This window comes from Engystomops pustulosus, chromosome 4 (genome assembly GCF_040894005.1).
Source record: "Engystomops pustulosus chromosome 4, aEngPut4.maternal, whole genome shotgun sequence".
NCBI classification, from domain to species: Eukaryota; Metazoa; Chordata; class Amphibia; order Anura; family Leptodactylidae; genus Engystomops; species Engystomops pustulosus.
Window position 1 is genome coordinate 71,647,643 of NC_092414.1, and position 22,450 is coordinate 71,670,092.

Consider the following 22,450-nt stretch of genomic DNA (forward strand, 5'->3'; position numbering starts at 1 on the left):
CATTGACTTCAATGGGGCTCGTTATTCGAGACGAGCACTCGAGCATCGGGAAAAGTTCGTCTCGAATAACGAGTACCCGAGCATTTTAGTGCTCGCTCATCTCTAGTTTCAACGCATCTGAAAATGCCTGATCTATCAAAATATATTAACGGTTTTTCAATGCGTTTAACCCCGCAACGGAAAATAGCGCCCAAAGTAAAAAATGGCACTTTTTTGCCATTTTTGAAAAATATTAAAAAATCTATAAAAAGTGATCAAAAGGTCGTACAGTCCTAAAAATGATATAATTGAAAATATTATAAAATTTCGCAAAAATGACACCACCCACAGCTCCGTAAAACAAAGTATAAAAAAAGTTATTAGCGCCAGAAGATGGCAAAAAAAAAAAATAATAATTTTTGTAAATGCTCAGAAGATTACCTCTTGAAGCCCATCAAGAGAATGCCAAGAGTGTGCTAAGCAGTAATCAAAGCAAAATTTGGCTGTTTTGAAGAACCTAGATTATAAGACTTATTTTGAGCTAATTCACACTTTTTTGTTAAGTACATAATTCCATATGTGTTAATTCATAGTTTTGATGCCTTCAGTGTGAATCTACATTTTTTATAATTATTAAAATACAAAAAATCTTTGAAAGAGAAGGTATGTCCAAACTTTTGGTCTGTAGCAGTTTGATAAGTGAAGAAATTAAGATTTTTATTTTAATAAAGGATATTTTTATGTTTTGTACAGTGGGTACGAAAAGTATTCAGGTCCCTTTTAATTTTTCAATCTGTTTAATTGTAGCCAATTGGTAAAATCAAAGTTTTTTTTCCCCTCATTAAAGTACAGAACTATTTGACATGCTCTCCAATACAGATGGTTGCATCCTGGAGCAATTGAATCTATCACAGACACAGGCTGCAGGGGTTGTGTTAGCCAATACCAGGAAGTACAGAGAGGCAGGCAGCACCAGGAGTGTCACATCCTTATACAGACTGTCATTAAAGCACTGGGGGTGTGGCTGTGCATACAGCTTTAGGACCTGATAGTTTAAATTTACGGGCATATAGAGGGACAATGTAGGGGTAATTCTTTCTAATGGCAGGTTATGAAAATATATATCGTTTTGGGGGGTTAATTTGCCTGACAATGATTCCATTTTTCAGCAGGCACCTCCTTAAAGGTCTACCACCAGGATAAAAATTTGTAAGCCAAGCACACTGACATACTGGGGTGTACTCTCTCTGTCAGGATGTGCTACTCTTTTAGCTTCTTAGGACATTGTTTTTACCAAAAAAAAGTTGTAAAATTCTGCAAATGAGCCTGAGGGGCCCTGGGCTCCATAGATGTCAATGGTGTCCGGAGTCCCTCAGGCTCATTTGCATCATTTTTAAAAAACCTTTTTTCATAAAAATTAGGGTTTAGGAAGCTAATAGAAGAGCAGATCTTTCCAAAGGAGGCACATACCTGAATGTAAGTGTGCTTGGTTTAAAATCCTTTAACCTTGTGGTAGACATGCTGTAAAGAGAACCTGTCAGTGCTACATCATGGGTGCTTTAGAGGTGTTTAAAGAGGACCTGCCATCAGGAGGTTCGGCACTAGGAGCTGCTTATTAAAGTAAGCAGTCCTAGTGCTCAAACAAACACCGCCGTGTTAGAGTGGTAGCGTTATCGGAAACCTCTCAAAGCTGTCTGGTGTATTCATGTGGGGGTGGTCTTAGGCGCTGCCTCTTCCCTGAACCGCCCCGCTCGCTCCATAGGCTGGCGGTGTCTCGATTGTTGGTATGGAAACCCAAAGGCCTACTTAACATACTGTCTTGCATGAGAGAGCAGGTAGTTGAACAGGTGCCTTTTGCAATCCAAACCATGCAGGTAGAATGGCTGTAACATATCGGAAGTGGACCTAAACCTTTCATCACCTTCTATGACAAATGGTACAGGTGACCCAAAGAGCCAAGCAGGGGTCTTTTGGCTGGAAGGGACAGCTATTTGGAAAAAAGATAATCGCCCATTCTGGAAGCCCTGAAGACGGCTGCATCTGTAAACCAAAATCCACAGAACCACTGAAAAATACTGGGTCCCTGAGTGTGGCAACTTCTTAGCAAGGATTTGTTAACTACCCAGTTGCCCAATACAATTTGGAAAATGCCCTCAGCTAGATAAATCCAATGTTTGGCTGTGGACTGGGGCATCTCAGCTCCTCTGAGATGCTGGCAAATCTCGTCACAGGTATGGAGGCTAATCTGAACGGAAAACAGATCCATTGTTTGCGGCCTGTAAAAACCATACATTTTTGTGCAGGTAGCTTAACTTGTTATTAGTCTTGCATTACTAAAAGGAATCAGTCTAAAGAAAACAATACACAGAACTACACAAGATTATGTTTGTCATCTAATGAATTCTTAAATTGCTGTTATGCAATACTTAGAACATAAATCCCTAAGTACAGAATACCTTACTTTAATTCAAAATAAAGTAAAAACTGGAAGAAATTGTAACAAACTCCGATTTGGTTCTGTGCACCTTTTATTACGAATTCCCTTATTCTGCCACAAAGATTCTGCATGGTTTCTTGTGTGGCAGCACCACTTGGTACAAAGTGTTAGAAAGTACTACCACCAAAAGGTGTTCACATGTATAGTGAGCCATGTAGTGAAAATACTCTTTGATTCCTAACTATGTCCCTCCAATGCCCTTTTTACGGTTTTGCATTTCCATGTTGTGCTCCTCTCCATTAAAAATCTATAACTTTGTTATTCCATCTTTTCCATTGCATGTACTGAAAAGCATGAAAAAGATTTCCATATGTGGTAAAATTGGTGATAAAATGCATTTACGCCATTTTCTTGGAGGCTCTGTTTTTACGGCTTTCACTCTGCCAATTGATATCTCCTTTATTCTTTGGGTTCGTGAGATCACAAGGATACACATTTTTTTTATAGTGTTTTAATACATCTTCTGTACGAAATAAAAATTCTTTGTTTCCTTCTTCTGACGCTAATAACTTTTTCATACTTCAGCAAATCTCAAAAAAATGACACCTTACACATCTCTGTACACTGAAGTTTTCATTGCTACAATTTTGGGGACTTGTGAGCAATCTTTATACTCCTGTAAGCAACTTGTGAGGTACTAAATGTCTCAAGTTGTTAAGGGGTCAATATAATACGGACATACCACAGGGTGGAAATGGCTTTCAAAAGACCTTTCCCTTGGGTCATGTTTATGTGCATAGACTTTTCCACCTCTTTACTTTTGACAACTATGGCAGGTGTGTGCAGGATTTTTTCTGTTTCATAATTAATTTGTCAGTTATGTCTAAAAGCTTCTTTGCTGGAGTTGATGTAATCCAGCTCTCTGAACTAAATTTATAGAAGAGAAAATTGCCATAAATTGAGCAAGTCAGAGAAAATTCATTTGTCTCTCCATATTCAAAAAGCTAAATCCTCACTTTCCAGTAATTAATATATGCATGAATAGCAGATGCAGTAATTAGCACTGGGGCTGTGTGCAGAGTTCATGTTCAACCAATAGATGTTTTTCCTGATACTTAAACCATGGCTTTTTCTAAACTGGCATTAATTTTTGCTTTGGAATTAGGCCATTCAAAAGGAGTGTTTCAAGCCTGACCTAAAATATAGGAGCTAAATGTGATGGCTATTATTAAAATACGCTCTCCTTTTCAAAAATATGTTGGTGAAATATTAACTATTTGGTTCCACTGCACCTCCTAGTTTAGCAAGTGGTGCCGGATTCACCCCAAGAAAATGATCCTTGTGTCAATCTTCTCCTACCTGCTATAGTACTATGCTAGCAGCTTGTACAGAGTAAGGTAAGAGAGCTGAGCTGATAGTTAACCCTTGGGGAAAATTAAACTTTGATTCTTGCCTAAATGTGAGTCCAATGAGGCACAACAGACTCCATCGGAAGCTTCTATGACTGCGCCTCTTCTTGCGTTATGGGAAGTGAAGCCTGGACAGTATCCAGGGTTCACTTGGCGGAATGTGCAGGCACCGAGAGACATGATTATTTACATGAGTATTTAAGTTTTGGATTTTTTACTGAATTCATAAAAATCAAAAAGGGCAATTTGGGACTCTGAACTACTTGGTTCATAAGGACGTTTTGGTTGTTTAGTGTCTCAAATTACCCTGACAGGTTCCCTTTAAAACATGTGTTGTGGATATGGACATGTTTATCACAAATATTTAGTATTGCTTGTAGGAAAGACTCAATGGCCACCTTAAAGGGAACCTACAACCCTGATTCTACCTATAAAGGTAGAATGGGTGGTAGGTGGATGGATGGGACGTGAGGATAGCCCTTTTTTGGGCTAATCATCACGACCCGGGTGTCTTTTACAAAACTTTATTACATCTATATGCCAATTTTTTTATACAGTTACTGGGGCGTGGAGTAGCCGGACATTAGGCTACTAGTCGCAGCTACTCCACGCCCCAGTAGCCGCGTACCCCGCCTACCAGGAAATCTTCGGCGCGCAGCTCCTGGTAGCTGCGCGCCCTCGTCCGAGTCCCCCGGCTACTGCGCATGCACAGTAGTTCCGGCCCCAGAGCCACGGCCGCGCAGCCGAAGGCCTGCGTTCTGCGCATGCGCAGAACGCAGGGGACCCGGACGGGGGCGTGCAGCTCCTGGTAGGCGTAGTAACGCAGCTACTGGGGCGTAGAGTAGCTGCGACTAGTAGCCTAATGTCCGGCTACTCCACGCCCCAGTAGCCGCATTAAAAAATTGGCATATAGATGTAATAAAGTTTTGTAAAAGACGCCCGGGACGTGAGGATTAGCCCAAAAAAGGGCTATCCTCACGTCCCATCCATCCACCTACCACCCCTTCTACCTTTATAGGTAGAATCGGGGTGGTAGGTCCCCTTTAAAGTGTTTGCAGCAGTTTTTTTTGTCTGACTTTGCTCTGAAAAGAACATGTATACTGCTTGCACATGCATTTATCAAGTGTTTTCATTCAGTATTTTGTTACGGCTGCATCATATTTGCTGTGCCACCAAATTCTACACCTAAATGGGCGTTCTAGTGCAGAGTTGGACCGTGCGCCACATTTATTAACGAGCCTCAGTACAGTGGTGCACACTTCAATAATCTGCCGCACCCTGCACTGTTTGAGAAGTCTGTGCGCCAGTATTCAAAAATCTGACGCACCCTGCACATTAGTGAGGCAAATTGTGCTACTTTTGATACATGTGGGCCAATGTATTTGTAATTAAAAACTACAGAAAGCAAATATACTACTTTAACCTGGAAACAATACAAATAGCACTGTAAAGCAACATGCATATGGACCATAAAAATATATACACCCATCAATATTGTACTATAAACACATCTCCTTTGTTGTAGAATGTGATACAAGCTCACCAAGCCTATCATTTTACTATTGCTGTAGCTGTCAGTTCTGCAATGCACAGTAGGTAAACATAGCTGATAGGATTATGTGTATTTTTTTTCATGAAATCTTATCAGCAGAATATATTTGTGTTGAATATGTTGTGTGTAGCTCTGTTTGACAGTTACAGCTAAAAGGACGGTGTAAGAAAATGACTCCTTAGAGGAAGCAGAATGCTACATGCTAAAAGTACAACATTTCTGAAAAATTGGTGAAAGGATACAATTGACTATAATTCTATTTAGAAATCTATTCTAAGAAAATATTTTTTCTGAGGTCACGGCCTAGGATCATTGACTATTGAAATTTTGTGGAATTTGGAGCTCCTTGCTAGGGGCATTTAGGGATCTTGATCTTGGTGTTCTTTACAAACTGAAAGGAAACATTTATGGTACAACAAGTAAACACTTACTTAGTTTAGAATATGAAGTGTTTATTTGAAGGGACATTCTGATTATGGTAAGTATCCATAAATGCTTAGGATAGCTTGGTTATCTCCATGGGTAACATACAGTTTAAATGCGCCTGCTCAGCCACCGCAATCACATGCTATTTGAGATACAAGTCAACCAAATTTTTGTGCTTGTTTTGATGATCTACATGGTTGAACCCCCTCCAATCTGCATTATTTCCCCATCAACTTATCTTATGGATAAGGGATCGCTTGTTGTAGCAAGTTTGATGAACACTCAGCAACACTGTGGGTGTTGGCACAGTGTATGCTAGCACCATAACAAAACACAGCACAAAGTAGGTCACTCCTGGCTACATCTTCCTTTTTTTATTGAAATGTCATTCATTGCATGGAACATTGCAGGAGTTAGTGTTACTCTTGGTAAGGTACAGTCCTGGAACTGCAATATATGCCAGTGTTTTGGTGTACAAGCCCTGAAATAATTGTAATGCCAGGAATTTTGGTTATTTTCTCCTTTACATCACCTCCATGCCACACGGGTGAGGAGGGGTGTGAAGGGGTGTATCCAGTGGCATAAAGGGCCAGCACCTTAGCTATAGCCTTTGTACGAAAAAACCCAACACCCCACAAAGCTATAAAAAAAACTAAAAAAAAAACTCACCAACCCCACACAGCTATAGTGATAGAAAAATAAAGTTATGGCTTGTAGAGGACATTAAATAAAAAAAACCTCAAAATGGCTAAGGGGTTATGGTGTTTTCACGGCAACAGATAAACACAACAATTATCTGCAGATTTAGTTAAGACAAATCATGTTAAAAACTAGACTGATATAAAACAGGATTTTTCATTTATTTTTATTCTATGTGTAAGTAAGTGCTTGTCTTCATGCTGTCTTACTTTTTGAGCCGTTTATTTGCTAGGCAAAGAAAATAGCAATGAATGCCTGTTTTAGTTAAATCGTTGCCTAAACAGATAAGGTTTCTGGCAAAGTATTTTTTCTGTAAAACAACATCTCTTGTGTCATTCTGAGATATTTTTAGTCAAACTATAGGATGTAAAACACAATTCTCTTTGCTTGCTGCTTTTAGTCACACAGCTTTTAAAATGGTAACCGATCTTTACCAATTGCTTCTTAAAATATAATCTCTTACTAATGGGCAAAAATAATACACAAGTTTTCTGCAGTGTTCTCTGAGTCAACAACTGATTCCAGATGTGAAAGTTGAAAAATTTGACAAAAAATCCACACCTGCGTCTACCAGGCAAAAGTAATACAGTAAAGCTCTTTGCAACTGCAGCCTCTTATTGGAAAAAGTTGCAAATTCACTAAAGACCTTAACTCGAGGAGGAACAGTTCCAGAGCCCTGAAAAATGGCTCCCAGCAGGCCACTAATATCGATGTGTCGATGAAGTCGATGTTATGCTCACAGTCCAATTTTCTGGCAAATGCCAATTGCCCGGCATGGTGCATGATTTCCACAACCTTATTAGTTATTTTTAGTGCAGGGCAACTGGCATTTGCCAGAGAACACTGACATTGTCACTGTATATCCTTCAAGTATGAGAGCAGGTTCTCAGCTAGCACAAGTGACAGATGTTACGAGTCTGGAGACGCTGTGGAGAACATTTCGCCTCCAACATTCTCCAGAATCAGCAGTTTGGCAGTGGGTCAGTAATGGTGTGGGGTGGCATTTCTTTGGAGAGCAGCTAAGCCCTTTATGTGCTACCCAGTGGTACCCTGTTTGTCATTGGGTAACAGAATGAGATCCTCAGACCCTTGTAAGACCGCATGCAGGCACAGGGGTACCTGAGTTTCTTCTGATACATGACGATGCTAGGCCACATGTGACTGTAGTTTGTCAACAGCTCCTGTATGATGAAGACATTGATGATATGGGCTGAGTTGCTCATTCCAATGACCTAAATTCAATTGAGCACATCTTTTTTTCATTCCTTCCACCAATGCTGTGTTGCACAACAGACTGTTCAGGAGTTGATTGATGCTTTAATCCAATTATGAGAGGAGATCACTCAGGAGAACATCTTCCACCTCATCAAGAAATGCCCAGGCATTCTAGGGAAAGTATACAGGCACAGTACTTCGCCTCATTTCCTCCCTCTGCTCTCTCATTTCAGTCTATCACACAACCTGTGCTCTTCGATCTGCCAGAAATCAAGGATTATTCTCTTCCTTTATTGAACCTCCCATTTCCGTCTCCTGGACTTCTCCCCAGTTGCACCGATTCTCTGGAATGCCCTACCCCAGAATATCAGACTAACTGCATGAAACTTCCACCTTGAAGCCTCTTTACTAACCCATCCTGTGCACTTATACTTTGTGTTACGTGGTAGACACAAAATGCCAAGCTCTAGGCTCCTCTGCAGTTCTGCTGACCTTGGACTCTGTATGTAAGATAACAGCTGATGACTGATTTAAGCAGAAGTATTTTTATTCAATTATTTTTATTCCTTTCCCTGGCGTGTCCTGCAGAAAATGATGGCGCTATATAAATAATAATTGATTTATAATTATTAAATCAAATGGTATCAGTCAGGCTAGGGACCTCAGTCAACTATCTGCAGGACACTAAAGATCTTTTGAAACAGTCGGTATTTTTCTGTGATGCTAAATATTTTTGTGTAAAAATTACAAAAGTGTTGCTTTCCAATGGACCCACCATCTTGTAGTAAGATGCAAACATGACAAACCCAAGAGACAAAAGATGTGGAACTCATTATATATTGTCCAGATCCCTCTTAACATGTATTGGATCCCTTGTTAACATACTTGTACATCTACAAGAAGGGCGATATTGTGGACATCAAGGGTATGTGCACCATACAAATATGCATGACACACTAATGTCTTAGATACCAGTACATCAAACCAGTACAGTCAAGTAAAAGAGAAGTAAAAGAATCACCCAATATGCCAGTCTTTTCATGGCTCAGATGAAGAGTGACTTTCTGTCCACTAAACCTCTGGCCTACTATCGGTTAATTAATTATCTCCTTCTTATCGGAACTCAATTTGAATACCAGCAGAAGTTTCATGAGCACTTCAATGAGTTCCATTCCACCATCAATTTGACCCTCAACTATTAATTTACCAAAATACATTCTCTGGATACGATTATCAAAATACAGAACAATCAGTTGGACACATCATTTTACCATAAACTAATTTACCAGCCAACATACCTCAGAACAGTTTCCATCTCAAACACAAAAGCTTCATTGTCTACAGTAAAGCAATAAGATTCCATTGCTACAGAGAAACTGCATTCTACCCTCCAAAAACACTTTCAGGGTAATCAATTGCCATTGGAAATCAAATTACCAGAGCCATCTGGATTCCAAGAAGTCATATCCTCCAATACAAGAGGATACTACAGGGTACCCCTTATTGTCACCCTACATTTTGAAGTGATAAGGGGAATTGTATGCATATTACACCCAATGTTACAGAAAGATAGCTGCCAGACCCCCTCTTCTATACTACAGACAAGTCCCGAATCAAAAAAAAGATATAAAACCTGTCCAAACATAATGACTACTGACAGGATAAAGATTTTCAACTCCAATAATGATCCCACTAAATTTACCTGCACCTGGATCAATGTAGTCTAATGTATTCAATTGTGTTTTCCAGATGACCTACTGGAGGCCTCTATGTGAGTGAAACAGGGAAGCAACTCAAAACAAGGATAGGCTCTCATTGTCACACCTTAAAAGTAAAGAGAACAAATCAGATGGTACCAAAACACTTTGGAGACCGTCTTGAAGTGAAAACGTCAACATTTCACAAACAGAACAGGGGTGAATGCAAAAGAGGCATGATTTTCCTGGCCCCATCAAGAAAAACTTTATATGCATATTTCTCAGAATCCCCAGCAGAGCATCAATTGCTATAAGTCTAAACATGCCAGCAAGGTGGTCTTAATTGGCAAACACTCTCTAAGGAGAAGTCATACCCCCTGCTCAAGTGGATTTATGTCATTTAATGACTCCTAAAATATTTTCTCCTTATACCTGCTGGGGTCATCACAGCCATAGACCAGATCTCAATAAGGGAGCAATAAAATCATTTAGGGGGGTATATTTCAGAGGACCATAACTTTTCATTCCTGAAACTCTAGAGGAAAATTTCCTCTTTAATATGAATCAACAATTGTGTTACTAGGTGCCAGAGAATCTGAGAAATTAACAATGTTAAAATGACAGTTGGATGTAATTTATAAAAATTTAATTATGTCAGGATGTATGAGATGCATCCTTGGTGATAAAAGGGTTGAAGGTGTTTTCCAATCAAGACATGTATCAACCTGTCTGCACCAGAATTCTGGAGTAATTTCTGCCTGAAATACTGTTTGTCACATTTGACAGCTGGTCTAAAAGTACAGCTCCACAGTTTTTATATTACCCCGGATACTGTACATCATCCAGCATTATTTATCCAGCACAGAATATGACTGTGGAGTCTGACTCTGCACTGGTCTGTTCAATTGTTATCCATCTTCCTCAATGTTTTCAGGGGAATTTGCTTGTGTTGCAAGACTCATATGGTAATGAGGGCAGCCCTGAAAATTTTGACGCATGCAATATTTTATTTTTTTGACAAAACAAAATGTATATTTGTATTTTATATATAACTAGCTATAAATCCTGGTGCTGCACGTTATAGAAAATAGCTGCTATAAGCTATAAAAAAATAGAATGGGTTAGCTAAATATTTTATATTTAACAATCTCTCTCTCTATCTGTTTCTGACTGTCTGTCTCTGACCTTCTCTCTCTTTGACCATTTCTTTAAGTCACAGGGGGACATGTATCATAGTTTGGTCTCTCTGAGGTGCATTTTAGAGACTTTTGGCGGCTAGTTTTTGCACCTTATGTATGATCCTGTCTTTTTACTTGTGATACATGTTCAGTTTTTCCTATCCTGGCAGGCGCAAATTTTGGCTTCTTTTTGAGACTTTTAGTTGCAAATGTCTCAAATCCACATGGACACAAGCCACGTGAGGGGGTTATATGAGTGGACACTACTGTTAATTTGGGATTTAACATATTTCATTTTTAATGCATTTTGAAACCTATTACCACAGCTGAGGAGAGGTGATTTTCCAAATTACATTACTGTTAACATTTGAATTTACAAAACGCATAGTAAACGCAATGTTAACACATGCGTTAATGTGGCGTTTATATTGCATTTTGTAAATGCAAATGTTAACAGTAATGAAATAAGGCAAATCACCTTCCCTCAGCTGTTGTAAGTAGTTTCAAAATGCATTATAAACGCAATTAAACTGCTACATGTGACCTCACCCTAAGAAGTAACCAATAATTAAAAAAATTATGCAAAAATTTTGACAAAAGCGGTTACTGTGCATAATGTTAAACAGTTAAAGCATGTGAATTAATTCCAATTTACATGTTAAAATCGGGTCCATGAAAAAAAAAATCCTTTGCACCTGCCCTGGACCAGGTGCAGAATTGTGCCAAAGTTGGCGCAAAAATGGTGCAAAAACAGCAAAATGTTGCACGGAACATCTGGAAAGTTAAGATACATGAGGCACACTGCACAAGGTGCAGACCAAGGCATACTTGAAAAAGAACAGACAAATTAGACAATTAGAAACTATGATACATGTGCCCCACAAATTACTTAAATAGACAGTCAGTGACTGTCCCTGACTGACTCTCTTTTTTTAGTGACTGTCTCTGACCATCTCTTTCAATAAACGTCTCTGACCATCTATTGCAATAAACGTCTCTGACCATCTCTTTCAATAAACGTCTCTGACCATCTCTTTCAATAAACGTCTCTCACCATCTCTGTCAATAAACGTCTCTCACCATCTCTTTCAATAAACGTCTCTCACCATCTCTGTCAATAAACGTCTCACCATCTCTTTCAACAACCATTTTTTAGTGACTGTCTCCTTCAGTGACTCTCTGTATCGGGTGATGGTCTCTGTGGAGATTTATCAGAAGTGTCTCAGAGCAGAACTGTTATAGTTTCCCATGGCAACCAATCAGAGATCAAGTTACATTTCTGCACAGCTGTTTATAAAATTACAGCTGATCTTTTGATTGGTTGCAATGGGCAAACTGAACAGTTTTAGCTCAGACATTTCTGATAAATCTCGCCCTATCTTTGTATCCATATTCATCTTACCTCACACCTAATCGTCTTCTACCTAAAATAACCAATCAATTTGGTTATTGGAAAACATGGGGTAAAAATTCCTTAAGAGCGCATGCATACATGCATACATACATACATACCTTCCATATATACACACACTTACAATCAGCTTTATATATTTTTAAAACATTTTATATGCAGTAGTGTTGATACCGTACCTACACTATAGAATTGTATTATATGGACATCAGTCTTTCTATTTGTAGTTACAAATGAATGGATTTGTGTAGACTACTAAGCTGATCATTGTTCTTTTCAATGGAATTGCCCACTGTAATTAAATCCTGCCTGTTCTGTATAGCAGTAAAACAGATTGACTGCTGCCAGCATCACTTTTGTATATAATGTGAAACCTCATTGATTTACCCATGCCTGACAAAAAATAAAAATATCGAGCTCTTGTATAATACAGTATGTTATTTCTGCCGGCATTATTGTGTCTAGAGTAATTAGTCCTGTATGTCTTCAGCTGGTTAGTCGATTATTGTCATGTTTGTCTTATCATTTAAATTCTTGTTGGATTGATTCTTGGCATCATCCTGTTTTCCTTCTACATGCATGTGTGTGTTTTCTTTTACTAATTTTCCTTTTTTTATTGTAAGGTTTATTAAAAGCAGAACTCCAGCTGTAAGTCTAAATTCGTATGTTTTAAGGTGTTTCTTGCCCTTTGTTTTAATGCTGGTCTCCTTTTTGGGTCTGCATCTTTAATTTGGAGCTTTAATTTTTTACTACATTTCAACTAGACTGTCTGTCTGTCTGTCTACAGTATGTAAATGTAGTCTAAGACGCAGGGACTGGATAAAGTATTTTGGTTCCTTAGGCAGACAAGAAATTATATTACAGACTCCAGAGGCAACAATAAATACATAGCCCAAACCAGACAATAATGGAGACTTCTAGAGTAGACAATAAAAATAATAATGAAGACCCAAAAACAAATAATAATAATGCACCAGGGCAGATAAATATAGTTCTCAAACAAGGCACTAATAATGGGGACCCCACAGTACATGATAATTTCGGAATCTAAAGAGTGGGAAAAAAAAAGAAAAAATACCTCTTATCACTCTTCTATGATCCAGGCACCACTCTGCTCTGGGTCCTTACCCTGGCTATATGTGTCAGTGAAACTTGAATTCCAAAATATCTGGAAGGGATAATGATGTGGTCAATGAAAAGACACGCGGACGAAGCCTCATCCCTCCACACTGTTAGGACATGCAGGGCGAAATGTGAATCATTTTCAGATGCAGTTCTATAGACTGTTTGGTTTCTAAATACTGGCGTCTCGTAATAAAATTTAGCAATGAGTAAGGAATGTTTTTTTCAGAAACGTGTAAGCTTATTCTATGTCTGTAGCCTACCTGTATAATGATTCATGACATTTTAATGAATGTGAAAGTGTTCATTTTTTTTGTAACGAATGTGCTATGAATTTTGGATTTCATGTGTAGTCGCCTACCACTTGTACACCCCACATTTGCTACACGTGTGGTATCCAGGATGAGCTGTTGAAGCTTGTCTTTACTGCTGTTACATGTGCCAGTGTCAGGTCCTAGAGCCAAGTGGCTCCAAGAGCGGGAGAGGACCCAGAAGCAGTACATGTGATGAATGCTCTTTGCTCCTTGGTCCTATCCTTCAATAGGGCTCCTTTGCTCAGGATTAAAGCTTTTCAGATGTGTCACACCCTACTCGGGTTTCTGCACCAATTAGTGGTTCCATCAGTGATGGAAGTGCTCATTGACCTATTTTCCCTGAATTTAAGGCCCTGGATGATGTTCAAAGACCTGAGCTGACTAGGAGAAATACACATTTATTTCATTGCAATTGGTTGCAAAACCCCATGAAATTCCACCATCCAGCTTCAGGGGCAGGGTGGGCAGTACCGCGCATAACAGAAACCTGGTATTGAATCGTTCTCGATTTGAAAGTATCGTACAAGTACCGTGATTTCAATGCATCGTGCAACCCTAGTTCAATGGATTGTATAATTTTGTATAACACTTTGTGTTAATTTTATATGGAAAAGGGTTGAAAGGAAAGGACACTTTTCTATTTGGCCCATTTATTTATTTTTTGTTGAGGAAATATTAAGACTGCCGCACAATGCTGAAGCCTTGTGTTTTAATCTTTTTATTTAATATTTATTTCAATAAACTAGGGGGGAAAAAGCGCCTTACAACACTATTACAGCTTGAATATGATGTCATCTAAGCTCTCACGGGAGACCATTCTCAAAACCAAATTCCTGACAGAGCTTTCCAATTTCACATGTATATAGGGGGGATGTATAGGAGGGGGATGTTTGGGAATGGAGGGGCAGTGTGCATAGTTATTCCATCAGCAATTTCAGGCTCGCTCTTTGTGCACAGTGGCCATGCACTCTCTCTGTACCTCTGTTCCTGCTGTTTCACCACATTTTGATGCCAAATAGGTGGCTTTAGAGCTTTATTTGGTTTTGTCTGCTGGGGGCAGAGGGGGTAAGATGGGATTGCCCTTTTGTTTTAAAAGGTTTTGTGGTTTTTTTTTTAGCTTGTTCCGTATACTACTATACTACGCTGCAATACCAATGTATTGCAGTGTATCATAACTGTCAGTCTATGCAGCTGTTTAGGCTGACACACAGACTGTTCGATCTTGCTTCTAGATCTCTCTGAGGTAGATGCGCAGAGTATCAGCTGAGGGTCTGGCTTAGCTGGCATCAGCTCAGTACTGTACATGTATGTCAACTACACGTTTTCCTCCGTCCTGTGTATACTTTTATTTTTTATCTTGATTATTATCTTGAAATAATTTTTTTCCTTCTTGCTAAAAAATGAATTCACTTCTGCATTAACTACAAAGATAAACAATTAATTCCACTCCGTGACATGAAAGATATATTTGAAACTTATATAATTTCATGTATTTGTGAAAATCATTTAGTACCTACCTACGGTCTACTTCAAAAAGAAGCTATTAAAGTTAATTATTTAATTGAAAGTGCTTGTGAAAACCTTAAATAGGAAATAGAGAGCTGACTCTAATTAAATGCTGTAGGACTATTCAAAGCTTGAAATGGAAATTACTTGTAATAGACACTTTTTTATTATTTATATGAAATAAGCCTCAATCTTTTAATTGTCATGACAGGCAATTGCATGATTTAAATGCTTTGGGAGCAATCAGCTATGATAAATGGGGATGTGATGGTAGACCTTTGATGTGACTCCTCTGTAATCGATATACGTCAATTTATGGCTTCGCTCCTGGGATCACTGGGATTACACACTTATCAAATCTTCAAATCTAAATGAATCTGTCATCAGGAGAAAGAGTCTCGGTTCCAAATCCAAAGCAGTTCCTGACTGATACAAAGTTAACATGATGAAAGGAGCCAAGCTGCTACCTGCTAAATCTACAGCGGTTTGCTTGTACCTGCCTGCAGGAAAGTAATAGGAGAGAAAAAATTCTGAATCCAGTCCAAAAGTTTGGAAAATTCATTTCCTAAAAGATTGTTCTTTTTGTTTAGGCGCTAGAGGCCAGAAGGCTTTCAAGTTATTGATGTTGAAACACAACATAATAATCGATAATGGCAATCCATCAGTGAAAAAGAAAATTAAGAATTGCTTCAAAGTGGTCGTCTATAAAAGAAATCATACTGGCAAAACACTGACACTATATGAATGTAGAACTGGGGTGAACAGAATCACAGATTTGTCTAATGGGTCTTGTCAGTAAAGATCTCTTTCCAGGTTTCACCTTTTAGTTGTTGCATAATTGGCACAAAACAGCAACACATTTTGCTGGCTTATCTTCTAAAGATTATCAACAAAGGATTTGTAAAACATGCCAACCGTAAACATCAACCGGCTCACTGGTGTAGTTCCCGTGGCTGGCATAGTGAATCTCTACCAATAATAACTCTTCAGCTCTACTGTTTAGTGGGAAAGAAAAGAATGTACATCATATCACTATGAAGCATGGAGGCCTGTCCTTTTGTATTGTGGTCTGTCTGTTAAATACGACCTGCAGACGGTCTGTTTTTCACAGATCCACCGCTGTTCATGTTCGGCCAGCTTCTGGGCATAAGAACTGTCCTGAGAACCTGTCACCAGCCGCACGGCTGTTAAACCCCCAAGCATACCTTTATAGGGTGTGTTAATTGTTGTCCAGACATGTCCTTATGATTTCTTATATCCACAGGCAGGTAGCAGTCATGGGGTTTGAGTTGGGGGTAGAGCAGTCGAGTCCAGACTACTGCGTCATGAAAACCCCACATACTGCTTTCCGTTAAGCCAGTACCTGTCATACCTTCCCGTCCTCCTGTGCTCCTGTTTCAATTCTCGGACATATGCTCATTAGGGCAAATTTACTGAGAACAGTGCAAACTGTTTGCCTGTGTATAGATCACAGTGCGCCAGATTGAGGATTTCTGTCGCCTGTTTGTTATGAATCTGGTGCCCTCTTCACTGCTCCGACAGAGAGCACTTTTTTTTGGTGCACCTTTAACATGGGTTGTGCAATACAATTCTGTCGGACTTTCCATGTTAAATCTGGCACCTGGTCCAGCCGTGACACAAAAGGGTCATGTGGTGCAGATAATTCTTAAATACATGTGCAAGCAGTTTGCACTAGAAAGAACATGGAAAGCCTGACAGAAATGCGCATATGCGCACACTGCGAGGTTTACAGCCAGCAGCACATGCATGTCTGAGATCTGAAACGAGATAGCAGGAGGATGGGGCGGTGCTGGAGGCAGGGCAGGTAACAGCTCAACAGAGAGCAGTATGTGGAGTTTTCATGACACAGGGGCCTGGAGGGTGGGTGAGTGCTTAACTGCTCTAGCCTGAACCCCACCCCCCTGACTGCTACCTGCCTGTGAATATAAGTTGATATTTCTAGACAACAATTGTACATAACAATAAATACGCACTATAAGGATGTGATGGCGAACCTTTTAGAGACGGTGACCAAACTACAACCAAAATCCATTTTTAAGCAGTAACTTATTGTTACCTGTTCTTCCACATCTTTCAATTGCATCGGTCGCCTGAAGCAACCGATACAGTTAAAAGAAGGTGGGCGAATTCACACTCATAGCTTCTCTCCAGGGTCTCTCTGTACAGGAAGAATGGTGGGTCCAGCAAGATGACTTCCAAAGATAATGCACTTCTTTCAACAACTTCTCACTTTTCAAGCAGTTCCAAACAGTCAGTGAAGTGTCGCTTTTAACCTCTAGGCGCACCAGGACATAACGTCCAGCTTCTGGGACTGGCTCATGAATGGAGCTGGAACCAGAAGCTGCGGCTGTCAGTTGTCTATCACAGCTGACACCGCGCTGTAACATCCACGATCGGAGCCCACTCTGATTGCAGGTGTTAACCCCTTACATGCCACGGTCAAGCATGACAGCGGCGTGTAAGGGTGTTACTATTATGGATCGGATCCCCCGTGCCTCTTACCGAAGTCTGCCGAGTGCTCTGGGGCTGCCCGATGTCCCTGGCAGTAAGATCTCTTCCGGGTCTGACTGTAAACTGTCTGTGCATGCTCAGACAGTTTAAACTGCTCTACAATGAAAAAGTACTGTAGAGCAGTGTATTGAACTTGAACCAGCGATAAGTAAAAAAAAGTTAAAAACACTGAAGTTAACACATTAGAATAAATAAAAAATAAATACATAAAAATATAAGCCCCTAAAATGACACTTTCCCATAAAAACACTTAATAAAGTATAAAAAACACAAAAATACCACATATTTGGAATTGCCGCGTCCGTAACAATCTATATAATAAAATAGAATCTTTACTGGAAAAAAAATGCAAAAAATGTTCAGAAAAAAGATAATTTTTAATTAATACCTTTAAAAAAAAATACTCTATAAATTGATTTTAAAAAGTTATGTACTCTAAAATAAGCCCACTAAAAAGAACTCAAAAAATCGCAAAAAATAAGCACCTAAACAGATTTGTCAGCCGAAAAATAGAAAAGTTCTGCATATGAAAAGATGGTGATGCTAAAATGACACAATTGTCTCCAAATTAGTTTTTATTCACTAAAATTGAATAAAATACACGAAACCCCCACATATTTGGTATCACTACGTCCGTGACAATCTGCATAATAAAACAGAATCGTTATTGGACCTGCAAAATGAACCCCATAAAAACAACCTCAAAAACGCTCCGAAAAAAAAGATAATTTTAAATTAATACCCTTTAAAAAAATGCTCTAAAAAGTGATTTAAAAAAATTACGCACTCTAAAATAAGACCACTAAAAAGAACAATCCTTCTCGCAAAAAATAAGCCCCGAACCAGATTTGTAAGCCGAAAAATAAAAAAGTTATGCATATGAAAGTCGGTGATGCTAAAATTTACATTTTTGCCTAATTACTTTATATTCAGTAAAATGGGAATTTTTTTTTTAACTATATAAATGAGGTCTTTTCGTAATCGTGGAGACTAGAGATGAGCGAGCACTAAAATGCTCGAGTGCTCATTACTGGAGTCAAACTTTTTCCGATGCTCGAGTGCTCGTTTTGAATAACGAACCCCATTGAAGTGAATGGGAGACTCAAGCATTTTTCAAGGGGACCAATAAAATGTGTCATTTTATTGAGAAAGAAGTCGAAACGAGCACTCGAGCATCGGAAAAAGTCTGTGTTCTAAGTTAGCAGGTGTTCTTCACAATAGTAGATATTTCCATACATCTGCTAACTGCTACCTCGAAACGAGCACTCGAGCAGGCAAAATACTCGTCTGAGCAACGAGCCGTTTCGAGTACGCTAATACTCGAATGAGCATCAAGCTCGGACGAGTATGCTCGCTCATCTCTAGTGGAGATCCATAGAATAAAAATAATATACAATTTTTACGGTATGGAAACGGGCAAAAAAAAAACACAAAAAAAGTTCCTAAAAATTGATGATTTTCATTCCCTCCACCAACAAAGTTAATAAAATCTCACCAATTAGCTATAGATGCCCCAAAATTATGTACCAGAAAAGTGCATCTCATGTGGCAAAAAAATAAGCCCCTATAGGTCCACAATAAAAAAAAAAAAATAAAAAAATAAAAAAATTATAGCCTGTACAATGTGACATGGCAAATCTGATCTGCATGGCGCCTCCTTCCCTTCTATGCTCAGCCGTGCCCCCATACAGCAGGTTACCACCACATATAGAGTATCGGTGTAATTGGGAGGAATTGGGTAACAAACTTTGTGGAGCCTTTTTTCATTTAGTCCATTACAAATGTTAAATTTTCCACCCAAAATGAATGTATTGTCAAAAAATATTACAATTTGTAGATCACACCTCCATTTTGTTTTAACCCCTATAAAACACCTAAAGGGTTAACAAGCTTCTTAAAAGTGGTTTTTCATACTTTGAGGTGTGTAGTTTTCATAATGGGGCCTCTCACAGTCAATTAAAAGTTGAGCAGGTCCATCTAAATATTAGTTTTGGTGATTTTCCCAAAAATTTGAAAAATGGCACCCAAATTGAGAGCCTCATAACATTCTAGTAAAATATGTGGAATCTTAAAAAACCATGCCAACATAAAGCAGAAATTTGGGAAATGTAAGTTATGAATTTATTTGGCTGCTATGACTATCTGCATCAAAAGTAGAGAATTTAGAACTTTGAAAATAAAGAATTTTTCAAAATTTTTGCCAATTTTTAGTTTTTTTTTTTCATAACTGAAAAGACACAAAAGATATCATCCAAATTTTTAAACAGATTTGATGTACAATGTGTCACGAGAAAACATTCTTAAAATCCCCTGGATATCTTAAATCGTTCCAAAGCTATAAGCACTTATAGTGACACAGGGCAGATTTGAAAAATGGGACCGCATCCTAAAGGCCAAAAGAGGCTGAGTCTCGTAGGGGTTAAAATAGCACTGAGAGCAGCATCTCATAAGTTGCCTGGGACTGCAGGAAGATTGATGGATTTTATCCTGTTTGGTGAACTCTGGGGCGATGGCCCACAGAAAGGGCTCTGAGAGCCACCTCTGGCACCTGTGCCATAGGTTCGCCACCACTGCGATATGGTATGTTTGGGGGGGGGGTTAACAGCTGTGGGGCTGGTGACAGGTTCTCTTAGGGATCTAGCAGCCCTTTGTAGTCCTCACACAATTGTATTGAGTGAAGGATTCCGCTCTTGTGTATGCACAGCTCCCTCACTAGTCCTTTGCTTCTGGACTGCACATCATTTAGGGTGTTCAGACTAATTTTAGTCTGTGGTGTTCATTCTTATGAGGGGGCCACACCAAAATTTTTTGCTTTGGGGCCCAGCCTTCATAATTATGCCCTTGTCTTAGGTTAGAGTACACACCCTGTTGCACTTCTTATTCCTTCAGGCATATTAAATCTATTGCAAGTATGCATCTAGTAGTGAACTAATTTGTATGTCCATGTTTCTTGCAGGGAAAGCTTGATCTCAAGGGCATTGACTTCCCCGCCCTCCATGCCTACTGACTGTGATGGAAGAACTTGATAGTAATGTGAGGTAAAGCTGTATAAATGGTTCATCTGATGTGTGTTTTACAGTGTATAACTCATTTTAAGTATTGAATAGATGGTGATTGTTTTATTTCTGGTGAGATCGGACACTTACTGATTCACATTAAACTCAAGAGGTATTAAGGTGTGCCCTCCAGATTCTGCAGATGCGCAAAGTCTACTGCTGACCATTGCTTTTTTTAATGTTCTTCTACAATTTATGTACATTATGTTACCCTCTACAGAGTAAAAAGGTGGATACAGGTAAACTAATGTATATTTCCAATCCAAAGTGCATCCATATGCCGATAAGCATAAAGTTAGCAATGGATGCATAAATAGTAACCAATTTAGTCCTGTAAAATTTTTTAAATTAAAATTGAAGAAAAGGCCATAAACCCCTAAAGGATTGCCACTATCTAAATTCTAAAACTGCCCATTCCCCCACTGCTTTGAAATTGTTGATCAGTGTAACATCCCAATTGTCATTGGGGATTTCCATTTCTGAAGCTAATCACTAACTGTATTGGGTCACTGTTACAGTCAGTTGCAGTTGTCATATGGCAGTATGTCAGGGTATCATCAGTAGACCAAAAAGTGCAGAGTGGTAGAGAACCCTGCTGAAAACAGAAGATTCGGAAAACAGAATTCGGATTACAGAAATAACAAACACCATACCCACCTGATTCAATTGGCACATTTTGCACGCATTCATTTTAATTGAAACTCTTTCTTAATCAAGATACCTACACAATAGAACATGTATCCTTTATGTGTGTGTTAGAAAGAGTGCACCAGGACAGGACATTATGTCATAACAATTGGTTTCCGTTCATAGAAAATTACCGACATAGATTTGTTGATTGCATCCAGATTTGGTACTTAATGAACATTCTCCCACAGTACAAAATTGTTCACTATATATAAGTCTGGTACTATGTGTAAGTATTGATTCATCTTTAGTTTTTCTCATCTGAAAGCAACTCACCATTTTTTGCCAACGGGGAGAAAGAAGACACAAAGGCAATACTACATTGCCCTGCAATGATGACAGCACTATTAAATCTCCTAAAAGATTCAATAACTTTTTCTCAGACATTGCAGTCTTAAAGTTAATAGGGACGTCCAAATTTTACAGTTTTTTATTTTTATGAGCCAATACATAACATTTTGGTGCTGTTAAATATCTTTTTGTATTTTCTTTATTTTCCCTTCTTCATGTGGCAGGGATAGAGATTTTTATCTCATAACAGGTTGCATATGGACTGTGTTATATACAAGGACAGCAACTGTGTGTATAAATCCATTGTTTGTGAATACAATCCCCTAAATTATTATAGCAGAATTCTTTACAGACAAAGCATTGAAAGTCATTGATACAAAATGAAAAGCCTTGTCCTTCAAGAAGAATATTTTCTTGCAATCTCTATACTCAATGATTACAATGAAATCATCTTGCCCTATTTACTTAATTTGTTCGCTAACAAACTTTTCTCTAAAATACATTACACAGTTTCTAATGTACACTTATGCTATTGAGTTATGAAAAATGCATTTTTCTCATTTCTCATCTCGTTCCTTCCTGATGAAATTAATTTCACGCTGAATGTTTTTTGGTAGGAAGATGGATTCCATATTGTAGAAACACAATGTTGAGATAATGGTGAATCACAGCAGTTAGATCTCTGCTCACCATGTTACAGATGACTGAAAGTGACAGTTGACGCTATACCGAGGAGAACTACTAGGAGTTAAACACTACACCCAGTGACGTCACTCATTTAGGGATCAATGGCCAGGAAGAGGGGTATATTGAGATTAAGATATATAGATTATCAGGCTTCTGGTATTGTTCCATTTTCCTAAAGAAACCATCTCTGGATCCATCTTCTCCACTTAACTACCAGCCTCTCTTGCAGCTTCTATTCACATAAAACTCATG

At 38.8% G+C, this 22,450-nt stretch overlaps 1 protein-coding gene across 3 annotated transcripts in view; it reads left to right on the forward strand.

Annotated features, from left to right (window-relative positions):
* The window catches only part of HTR4 (5-hydroxytryptamine receptor 4), a 325,752-nt gene that overhangs the window by 113,941 nt on the left and 189,361 nt on the right, over positions 1 to 22,450 (forward strand). For 2 of the 3 annotated variants that reach the window (XM_072146216.1, XM_072146215.1), the window contains exon 2: positions 20,434 to 20,515. The exons of the other annotated variant lie outside the window; for it this stretch is intronic. In XM_072146216.1, the coding sequence (XP_072002317.1) occupies positions 20,490 to 20,515 (26 nt within the window). In that variant the 5' untranslated portion in view covers positions 20,434 to 20,489. The remainder of the gene's footprint in view (positions 1 to 20,433; positions 20,516 to 22,450) is intronic. 3 annotated transcript variants of the gene reach the window in all.